This window comes from Labrus bergylta, chromosome 9, assembly GCF_963930695.1.
Source record: "Labrus bergylta chromosome 9, fLabBer1.1, whole genome shotgun sequence".
NCBI lineage: Eukaryota > Metazoa > Chordata > Actinopteri > Labriformes > Labridae > Labrus > Labrus bergylta.
This window is the reverse complement of record NC_089203.1, coordinates 5,403,409-5,413,668: the sequence shown is the minus strand read 5'-3', so window position 1 is coordinate 5,413,668 and position 10,260 is coordinate 5,403,409. Positions and strand designations below refer to the sequence as shown.

At 43.4% G+C, this 10,260-nt stretch overlaps 1 protein-coding gene and 1 long non-coding RNA gene across 2 annotated transcripts; one reads left to right on the top strand and one right to left on the bottom strand.

The window, feature by feature from the left end:
• Window positions 1–1,747: 1,747 nt before the first annotated feature.
• Window positions 1,748–6,674, bottom strand: LOC136179976 (uncharacterized). Its single transcript, XR_010666890.1, has 2 exons — window positions 6,447–6,674; window positions 1,748–2,595 (listed from the first exon to the last, which is right to left on the bottom strand). It is a non-coding gene; the product is annotated as an uncharacterized lncRNA (long non-coding RNA).
• A 777-nt stretch (window positions 6,675–7,451) lies between these two features.
• LOC109981071 (POU domain, class 3, transcription factor 4) lies at window positions 7,452–9,786 on the top strand. The gene has a single exon (XM_020629712.3). The coding sequence runs from the start codon at window positions 7,547–7,549 to the stop codon at window positions 8,633–8,635; it is 1,089 nt and encodes a 362-aa protein (XP_020485368.1). The 5' UTR covers window positions 7,452–7,546; the 3' UTR covers window positions 8,636–9,786.
• Window positions 9,787–10,260: the final 474 nt, after the last annotated feature.

The window sequence follows — 10,260 nt, the reverse complement described above, 5'->3', positions numbered from 1 at the left end:
ACACACACACACACACACACACACACACACACACACACACACACACACACACTGGCAGCAGACCACATCAGAGGGGTCCATTCCTCCCCAAGTCCGCAGGTCCTCTGGATAAACATATTATTCTGGATTAAATGTTTCCCATATTTGTTATTCTTCCCTTCGAGACTCCAGGTGGAATTGGTATGAAACCAAAAATCACATGTACGTTCCTTTGAACGAAAGAGCGGGCCGAGGGGAACACTCCGAAAGGGAATTCTTGTTCCCCTTTCGGAGCGAGAACTTGTAACAACATTTGTGCAGATTCTTCGATTGCCCCACATTCTTCTCTACACATCTAACAAAGGCTGTTTTGTGTTGTCGAGAAGTGGTCTCTTCCCCCCGCAAAACCTCTACCCAGAATTCTCCATAAGAAACCAGGAAGTGTGTGTGTGCTTGGTGGAGGTCCACCGCTGGCTCTGAATCAGACCCAATTGGTTCAAGAGGCAGTGATCCTCACAGGGACGAGTTCATCAGTTTGAATGGAGACGGAAGGTGACAGTCGAGGTGTAGATCGAAGACTTCAGAGGCAGAAGCTGATGATGCTGGAGTCCTGCTCGATTATGCAATTATGTCCAAATTACTGCCAGAGCCTTTTGACCTATCAGAGCTCAGGTTTCAGCCTTAAGCCAGCCAATCTGTGATGTGATGATGTGCGGGGAGAGATCACAGACTGCCCACCTATACACCCCCAGAGGTAATGGTAATATTACCTGAGCCATGGATGGATGGATGGAGATACATGTTCCAAGGGACAACACATTATAATCTCCTCTATCAACCGCCAATTAAAGAAGGGACAACTTCCTCCATCAGAGGACAGAACTTTCCCCCCAAGATGTTTCCTTCAAATATTTGCAGTCGACACACCACCCTGTCACAAGCATGTCAGAACATCATGCACGATCTGATGCTCTTGAATGATCCCTGCATCAAACGTTAGCTTCCCTGCATACTAATGGGCGACAGTGGAGGCACACAATGGGCTGAAACCCGCAGCGTTTGCATTTGTTTCTTCCTCTCGTGTTTATTTTTGTAAACTGCACACACTGGGACGTGTGTTGTGGACAGAGGGTTCTCACTGCAGTGTGTTTGATGTCTCTCTCTCTCTCTCTCTCTCTCTCTCTCTCTCTCTCTCTCTCTCTCTCTCTCTCTCTGTGGACCCTGGAGACTCTCCTCATGCATAATCGCTGTGTGTCTTTCTGATCTTCCTCTATCTACTGCTGGTGGAGGTTAATGCGCAGAGCTGCACACACACATAAATTACAGGCAAGCAAAACACAATAATCTTATTCCCCCCACAAATAGCAAAAAAAAGAATACAGCACACAAAGGCAGCAAGCACTTTTGTAATGTTTATTGATGTGAAATAAGAGCCGGTACAGCTTTTCAGGCTTCTTTAATCTTCTCACATATGTCATTTGAAACACTGTGCTGTGCTAAACAACTCCATTGAATATTGTATTTTAAACACAGTTGCAGCGTGCTCAGCTTAATAAAACCACTTCCTCCTGTAATTCATCATCCTTTAGCAAACATTAAGCCAGGAAAACAGGGGAAGTGATGCGATTGGTGGGGGCGATGCCGGTGTACAGCTCAGTATTCTGGTGAGGACTCTCTAACTGTAGAGCAGCGGGGGCAACAGGGTCATGAGGTGTGTGTGTGTGTGTGTCTGTATTTTAATGTATGTGAGCGTCTCTGTGTTTTAGTGTGTGTGTGTTGGTGAGTGTGTGTGTGTGTGTGTGTGTGTGTGTGTGTGTGTGTGTGTGTGTGTGTGTGTGTGTGTGTGTGTGTGTGTGACGGCAGCATCACCAGTCCTCCAGGGCTCAGCAGGCTAATTAATAATGAATCCCAGAGAGTCTGTGTTTGAAATGCAGATGTGCAACTGCCGACTCCGCCTGCTCCTTCAGAGGGACCTGTGTGTGTGTGTGTGTGTGTGTGTGTGTGTGTGTGTGTGTGTGTGTGTGTGTGTGTGTGTGTCTGTCAGTGTGTATGGGTGTGAATACACAAGTGTGTGTGTGTCTGTTGAAGCCACAGGGGAAAGTATGTAGCTTGATTATATAGCTGCAGCAGAGAACAAGCTCATATATTCTGCAGTAAAAATTCATTCGGGGTTTGTTCGTCGGAGTGGCAACATTTTGAGAGAAAAGAGAGGCGTCCGAGCACAGAGGTTTTCACAACAAGTTTGTCCTCTTTCTGCTCCTGAGTCCTTACTCTTCCTCACTGGTGCCGGCTGAGGCCTCAACCCCGAGCTCTTCTCTGCTCTCAGCACAGAAGAGGAGAAGAAGAAGGAGGATGTGGGAGAGGTCCTGAAGAGCATACATTACATTTCTATAGACTCTCTACTCTTCTTCACAGCTCTCTGTGTGTAGGATACTTTGAGTGTGTGTGTGTGTGTGTGTGTGTGTGTGTGTGTGTGTGTGTGTGTGTGTGTGTGTGTGTGTATTGTGTTAGAGTAGTTTGAAGTTTAACAGATGGTAATGTTATGTAGATTTTTTACCAACCTTGGCTCCCTCACTGACCCAGGCACAATACACTAGCCTCTTCTGCAAACAGCACCTGTAACACACACATGGACACACACACACACACACACACACACACACACACACACACACACACACACAGAAAAGAGGAATGAATTGAATAATCTCTCTGACAAACACGTGCTTTGTTCGAGGGAAGGCAAAAGGGACTAAGAGTTTCATTTCTGCTCAGGTGTTTCAAATTCTCGCAGATAATAAAAAATTATTCTGCTTGGATTGCTTGTTTGTTCTTGGAGACATTTCCAGGAGCTGAACGACTCTCTGACCTCAGGCCCATGTGTTGTTTTGACTGAATTCATTTCTAATTAACTCCACACCAAAAATAATTTTACGCTGGGTTTTGCATCAGAGCTGGAATACTAATATGAAGACCCAAGACATTTAATTGAAGCTTTACTTTGCACTTGGAGTCTTTCAGTCGTTACAGGAAATTAAATGACACGACTTTTGAAGGAACCTCGAAAATCAAAACAACTTTAACTGATTAAAAAAAAACATCCAGGGTGCTTAAAATGTATATTTACTGTCAGAGCATTGTTATGAAGGTCAATAAAATGACAACACAGCTCAGTCATATTTCCATAACTCATAAATATATTCACAATCCCTGAAATCCCTCCGCGGATATTTCTGGATGGAGTTTGCAAGGTTTACTGTTTATTTATATTTCTTTAACATGAATATGATCCTTACTCAAAGATGGAAAAATACTGTAGGACTATGTACGAAAGTTGATTCCTTTCTTGGAACGAGACAGTATTGCCTTCTGGTCTGCGGGTTGGGGAGATATAGTCCTATAAAGTCTTCAATTCCAATTATGTTCAGGTATTTTAAACGTTTTCCTAAATAAATAAATAAAAATCGGACCTATCTGATCATTTGGAACCAGTGAAGCTCTGTTCAGCTTGTATTTTCCTCCACGGTGGCAATAAATGCGTCATTAAAAAATAACATTGTGCGTCTTTAAACAGCAGAAAACAAGCCTTTAAAATGCCCTCCTTGATTTGGTTGCATAGTTTGTGCCCCATGATTTTAGAAAACATTTAATTTAGTAGGCCTATACAACTTAAATTATGCTGATTTTTTTCCTCCTTTAAACGTGTTCTAAACAGAGGACATAGACACATGAAGAAATATCTGAGATTCGATCTTCCAGGAGATCCCAGAACTTCACTGTAGACGTGTTGATGGTTTAAATGTCGACAAATTTCGCATGGAACACACACACATACACACACCGTAGCACACACACAGTTCAATGAGCAGGAGTCTGCAGACCAAACAAACGCACCGGGCCTCATGCATTATGAATGTACATTTACACTTGTGCGTTCTCATGGGATGATTTTTAACTTCCTTTACATTCACTCATTGGTGTATCTAATGTATTTCCTCCTCTAACCCCTGCTGGACAGATACACACACGAACACACATACACACACATACACAGGCAGAGGTGATAGACTACATGACTGACAGATGGAGATGGAGGACAGGCTGCTCTCTTCCATCAGAAAGAGCTCAAACACGTTTTTTTTTTTGTTTCAAGTCGTTACTGAAAACAAACTGGTTGTCAGCGACAAGATGTGAGATTAGTTTCGGGTTTGTTTTTGAAGGGCCTTGCTGTTTAAACACAGTGTCACTGTCCTTTATTAGCGACGTCACGGGTTAATGGGAATATCGATTCGACTGTCTGGGAGCCTGTGAAGTGAGTGTCGGTGTCAGGGATGACAAAACAACCGCGTTTACACCCCGATGTGACACCAAGGCTTTGGACTGAAAAAGGAATTTAAACTCTTTACAAAAAATCAAACCAGACACTTAAAAAAAACAATTAAACAACTACAACGTTACGCTTTTATTAGAATGAAATCTGTTTGATGTACTTCAAACATGGCCCAGAATGAAAAAGGTTTCCCACACAAATATGAAGAGCAAAGACTCATTGATATGTGGCAGTTGTAAATTCTTTAACTTGAGGCCATATCTTGGCACGCCGGAGCTGAGATTTAGGCTTCATTGGGAAAGTTTTTAAAGGTCATGACACCGCGTGACAGGTCCCGCCCTGAGGCCCACGGCTGTCTCTTCAGCAGACTAAAGCTGATTTATCCAAAGGCTGTTGCGTGGCGCTTTAAACGGGGGAGAAGTGCATTCACAGACAAAGGGAAGAAAGAATAATGATATGGGAAAATATATAAATAAATCCTTAAAATTATTTTTACAACATCCTGTCACTATGTCGCCTCCTCTTTAAAACGAAAAACAGACATAACATTTTAATCACTATGAAAGCAAGAGCACTGCAGCACTATCACCATTGAATTATTACAGGGAGATAAAACCTTATTTAAGGCTTATTCAACATGACCAGCAGTGAGAAGGACAGGCACACCAAACATCGATAGGTGATTTTCTGTGTTATTCATCACACTGGAGCTCTGCAAACATGAGTTTCCTCATCTCAATTCCGATTTAATTTCAGTTCCTAACAGCCAAATAAAATGATTATCATGATTCTGTTTTTGTAAATGCCAATGTAACAAACCTCTAGACAGTTGGATTAATTTGAAGGATTAGAAAAATATTTCAGAACAAATTTAGAAAACAATAGATTTAAAAGTGAAGTTGTATTCCTATGGAAAGATATATTGTAATGTTTTCAGAGAGGACTTTGTCAATTTCCTTCCTTAGAATAGATTTATTCAAACATTTGCTTTGTGAATTCACCTACTGGAGGTTTACAGTGAACAAATCTTTGTATTTACCCCACTGCCTGCAGCAAATAATCTGAGTCAGAAGATAATCACCGAAAGATTTACTCAAAGCCGACAAATAAACAGCAACACGCAGCTAAACAAACACGACAAAGAGCCGTAAAGTGTCATTTTATAAAGACAAAATTTGCAGAAATTATGCGTCATTAGTTTGTGTTATTTCTCAGTAATGTGCAGCTCGGCACAGAGAGCCCGCAGAGCTGCCTGCTGTAAGTGTAGCAGGGCTGGCTCGGGTTATCTGTGAATGGGCTCTTTATTGGAGGCGCGGAGCGGGGATTTGCCTTTTATTCGCCTCGCTATGGAAACGCGCTCGACGGCAGAAAAATGTTGATGTGAATAAAAGGAATCAGCACAAGGAGCGTTTTTAGAGAAGCATCTGTTACACTTAGAAACTTAGACTATCGAGAGCAATACAACCCCCTCTCCAACTCCTTATCCTGTCTGCTTCTTGCGTCCAAAACGCACACTTTAATTTTGGAACGACACAAAATATTTTAAGTGTATTTTTTAAAGGATTTTAAACGTGGAAGCAGTTCAGCCGATTTAAGAACCTAAAAGTGTGCCAATAGCGACTATTCCGGTTCATATTTGGACAAAGTTGTTATAAAGATCTCTTCCCACTAAATTAATTCGCTTTGGCATGCCATTTAATATAACTGGCAACAAAATGCAGAGATTGTATTGAAATACCAAATCTTCTATAGTGCTAGGAGTCATATTTTTTTTTTGTAAACAATTCTGCACAATTTCCTCCCAGAACGACTCAAACGAAAGAAACCGAACTAGGCCACTAGAACAACCCTGCCATTCACATCAAATATTCGCTTTTACGAAAATGTCAAAGAGAAAACTACATGAAGAATTTACGCCCAACACAACACTGGAATAATAACAGCACAGATATATAACCGACATGATTTCAATAACTTCCCATCCTTCTGAAGGCCTACATGCGACAACAACACGAGGCTACAGTTCGGTCTGTCATCACCCTTCCCTCACAGCCGCTGTCTGTCATTCCTCTGGTTACCTAGGCCCCGTCCAGCCTCCTCCGGCCCTGTCCACACATCCAGCCCGCGGTCACCTCACCTGCTCCGGCCTCCTCCTCCTCCTCTGTCCCCTACTCCAGCAGCAGCTCCTCGGCTCAGCGCTCTTTAATGACTTTCTGGTGGCTGCAGCCTTCTTTTATTTCTCCTAAATGTATGAAAATGTATGCAAATTTAAGTCAAGCTTAACCTGGGAGCACGAGCAATATATTTAATGGAATTTCAAACCAATAAGGAGGCTGCTGCGCAGTCTTCTAATGGCAAATATAATTACGCAGTTAAGTTAGCTCTCAGATATGTAGATAGATCTTTTTTTCATGTCTGAGAGGAGCTGATGAGATTCTTAAAGACTGTAGTGTGTGAGGACACATTTAGTTATAAAATACGTATAAAATACGTTTTAATTTGCAAACACGTCCGATGAACATGTGTCCCTGTGTGGGAGGAAAGAGTGTAAGATGGGCTGTCAGATTGATGTTAAATTTTTAATATCTTGTAAAAAAATAAAAATTTAAAGACTTCATTTCAATTCAAGGCCCGTGACATGCGTTAACTTGTCTGAAACAAAATGGGTTTGACTAATGAATGTTCTGTGCGTAAAAAGCTTTGCTTTAAATTTGGTCTTAAGAAGCTCATCCATAAACACAAGGGGAAGTGTTCTCTAAAAGTTGATAATTAACAGTGAGAACTGCTCCTGGTTCGATTGTATCCTTCTAAATTAAGTGCTGGCACGTCTGACAAATACCACTGCGCTTTAATCTCCTCCTTCGCACGCGCTCAAGGGTGACAGTAGCAGCAATAAACTCGTGCGTAAATCAGTTGGAAACTTTAATTAATAAACAGGAACTGCGCTCCACGCGCACATCGTTCCACACCAGACCCACTGGACCAGCATTCCGACTCACTTCCGGTTCGGCTGCCTGTAACCCTTTCCTACCCGTGGCTCTGCTTACAGAGGCGGAGGCTGGATGTCTGCACTGTCATTGGTCGACGCGCGTCGTCACCGCGTCTCAGTTGGTCTGTGAGTGGTTGTGGAGGCTGTCAGTCAGTGCCAGGCTGCTGCCGAGACTCCAGAGAGAGGGAGATGTCAGAGGCTGAGTTACTCTCTCCCTTCAGTAGCTCTAGTGGGGTTCAGCAGCCAGCATGGCCACAGCTGCCTCCAGCCCCTACACCCTGCTCAGCTCCAGTCCAATGATCCATCCGGACAGCCAGGCCATGCAGCCTGCGAGCCCCTACAGAGGACACCAGAAACTCCTCCAGAGTGACTACCTGCAGAGCGTCCAGAGCAATGGTCACCCGCTCGGGCACCAGTGGGCGAGCAGTTTGTCGGAGGGAAGCCCCTGGTCGTCCTCCATGGAGCAGCAGGACGTAAAACCAGGCCGAGAGGATCTGCAGCTTGGCATCATCCATCACCGCTCCCCGCACGTAGCGCATCACTCCCCTCATCATAACAACCATGGCAACCACCCGGGAGCCTGGGGTACCCCGGTGTCCCACAACTCCTCCATCACCAGCGGGCAGCAGATAAACATCTACTCCCAGACGGGCTTCACTGTCAACGGCATGCTGGACCACGGGGGCCTCACACCTCCACCAAACCAGCAGGGGCAAGGCATGCACCCGGGCCTCAGGGACACACTCAGCCCCGAGCACAGCGACCTCGGCGGGCACCACTGCCATGACCACTCCGACGAGGAGACGCCCACTTCGGACGAGTTGGAGCACTTTGCCAAGCAGTTCAAGCAGCGCAGGATCAAGCTGGGCTTTACGCAGGCGGACGTAGGATTGGCCCTGGGCACGCTGTACGGTAACGTCTTTTCCCAAACCACCATCTGCAGGTTCGAGGCTCTGCAGCTGAGCTTTAAAAACATGTGCAAACTAAAGCCGCTGTTGAACAAGTGGCTGGAGGAGGCAGACTCGTCCACAGGCAGCTCTAGCAGTATAGACAAGATAGCAGCTCAGGGGAGGAAGAGGAAGAAGAGGACGTCCATCGAGGTCAGCGTGAAGGGGGTTCTGGAGACACACTTTCTAAAGTGTCCCAAACCCTCCGCGCAGGAGATCACCTCGTTGGCGGACTCACTGCAGCTGGAGAAGGAGGTGGTCCGCGTCTGGTTCTGTAACCGGAGGCAGAAAGAGAAGCGCATGACGCCGCCGGGGGAACCGCCGCCGCACGAGGGACCTTATTCTCACAGCGGGAGCGCGGGGGACGCCTCCTCATGCCACGATCTCTGACCGAAGCACCGGGAGGAATCCCCCGGTGCAGACTCTCGAGTGCAGGGCCGCGCGGTGGCACCTACCAGCCTCCGTGTGTGTCCCGCTACAGACTTCTCCAGATGCCTCCAGCACTGAAACTCGACAATAACAATAACAGAGATACCTGTTCAGCCTTCGTCGTTTTCTAACTGTCATGAGGGCATTATTCTATAGCTGCATATCAAACGTCACATTTAAGGTTATGGAGCCCGCCAAATTCTTTTCTACATCATGGATTTAAAAACAAAATGTGCCTAATAACCTGCCAGCGCCTTTGGTTTGTGTCACCACTTCTCATCAGCTCGATAATAACGATAAGACGGGACTGATGTGATCTTCTGATTTGTTTGGGCTTCTCTCTGCTTCTGTTGTGTAATCAGTGCAGTGAAACAAATAATAATATCACTTTTTGTCTAATTGATTTACTGCAGCACCATGAGGCCGTTTTACAGTGCGCCTCATGCTTCCCTCGGGCTTCTACAATGCTTTACTTTCCATATCTACATGCATTATTTTGTAACCTACTCGTAGCAGATCTGTAATTATTTTTGCTTATGGAAATATAGGCCCTCATTCCAGTTGTAGAGGTATTGCTACCAACATAATAGCACTTGGAGGTTGTTTTTGTTTTTTTAATTAAATTCCTCCTTTATGGCCTGTAGCTTCTGATGCCACACACAGTTACAGCTATTTATAAATCCATTTATTTGATTTCAATCATCTCCGACCATAGAAACTGTGTGGACTCTGAAACAGAGCCGAGAATAGAAGGAGGGGTTGTCGACGCTATACACCTGCCTATAATTTTATTGTACGTTCAGTATCAAAATTTTATAATCTTAAATACTCCTGTTATTGGTTTATTTCTTAAGTATTTTTTCGAATATTGTACAGTTTTATATATTACCCTTTTGGAGTCATTAATTTAAAGAAATGCTCTTAGTTATTCATGCACTTAATTAGCAATGTAAAAACAAAAAAAACCAATATTTTCAGTAAGATTGAACTGTTTCGGCGGTTTTATTCCAAATTTCGATGACAGCTCAAGTAATTATTTATTTTCAGTATAAAGCTTGTATTATGTTTTGAAATAAACTATGTATGTTGTAATAAACAATTTCTTGCTACAACTGTTCCCTGTCCAAAACAAAACTTTTGACGACTGTATATTTAATATTTAATATGGTAGGTTTTTATTTAAGAGGGTAGGGACAATCCAAAAATTGTTTATCATTATTATTATTATTATTATAATTATTTACAATAACAACAGTATCATTATTGTTTTGAATGTATGATTAATTTCCTTATTTAAAATTCTATTTAGATATTTAAAAATTGTATAGATTAGTTGACAAAAATCTGATTTGGTACAATAATATTTAACAGATGTTAAATATGTTTTTATCCAAAGAAGTAAAACTATGCTTCGTAGAATAACCTTCACTCTGTTTCAATGTCATGCCAAAAAGGGAAACTTTTCCATGTCACTAACAGCTGTAAAGTCTCCAACAGTTTAACAGGACCTTGGCTGCAGGTCTGCAGGCTCTACGGATCACAGCAAACTCAGACGCTTTCTCCTGCAGTTCCACCCAAATGTTATT

Excerpts from the sequence above, each read along its gene's own strand:
- LOC109981071 (XM_020629712.3), top strand. The coding sequence starts at position 7,547 with ATGGCCACAGCTGCCTCCAGCCCCTACACCCTGCTCAGCTCCAGTCCA.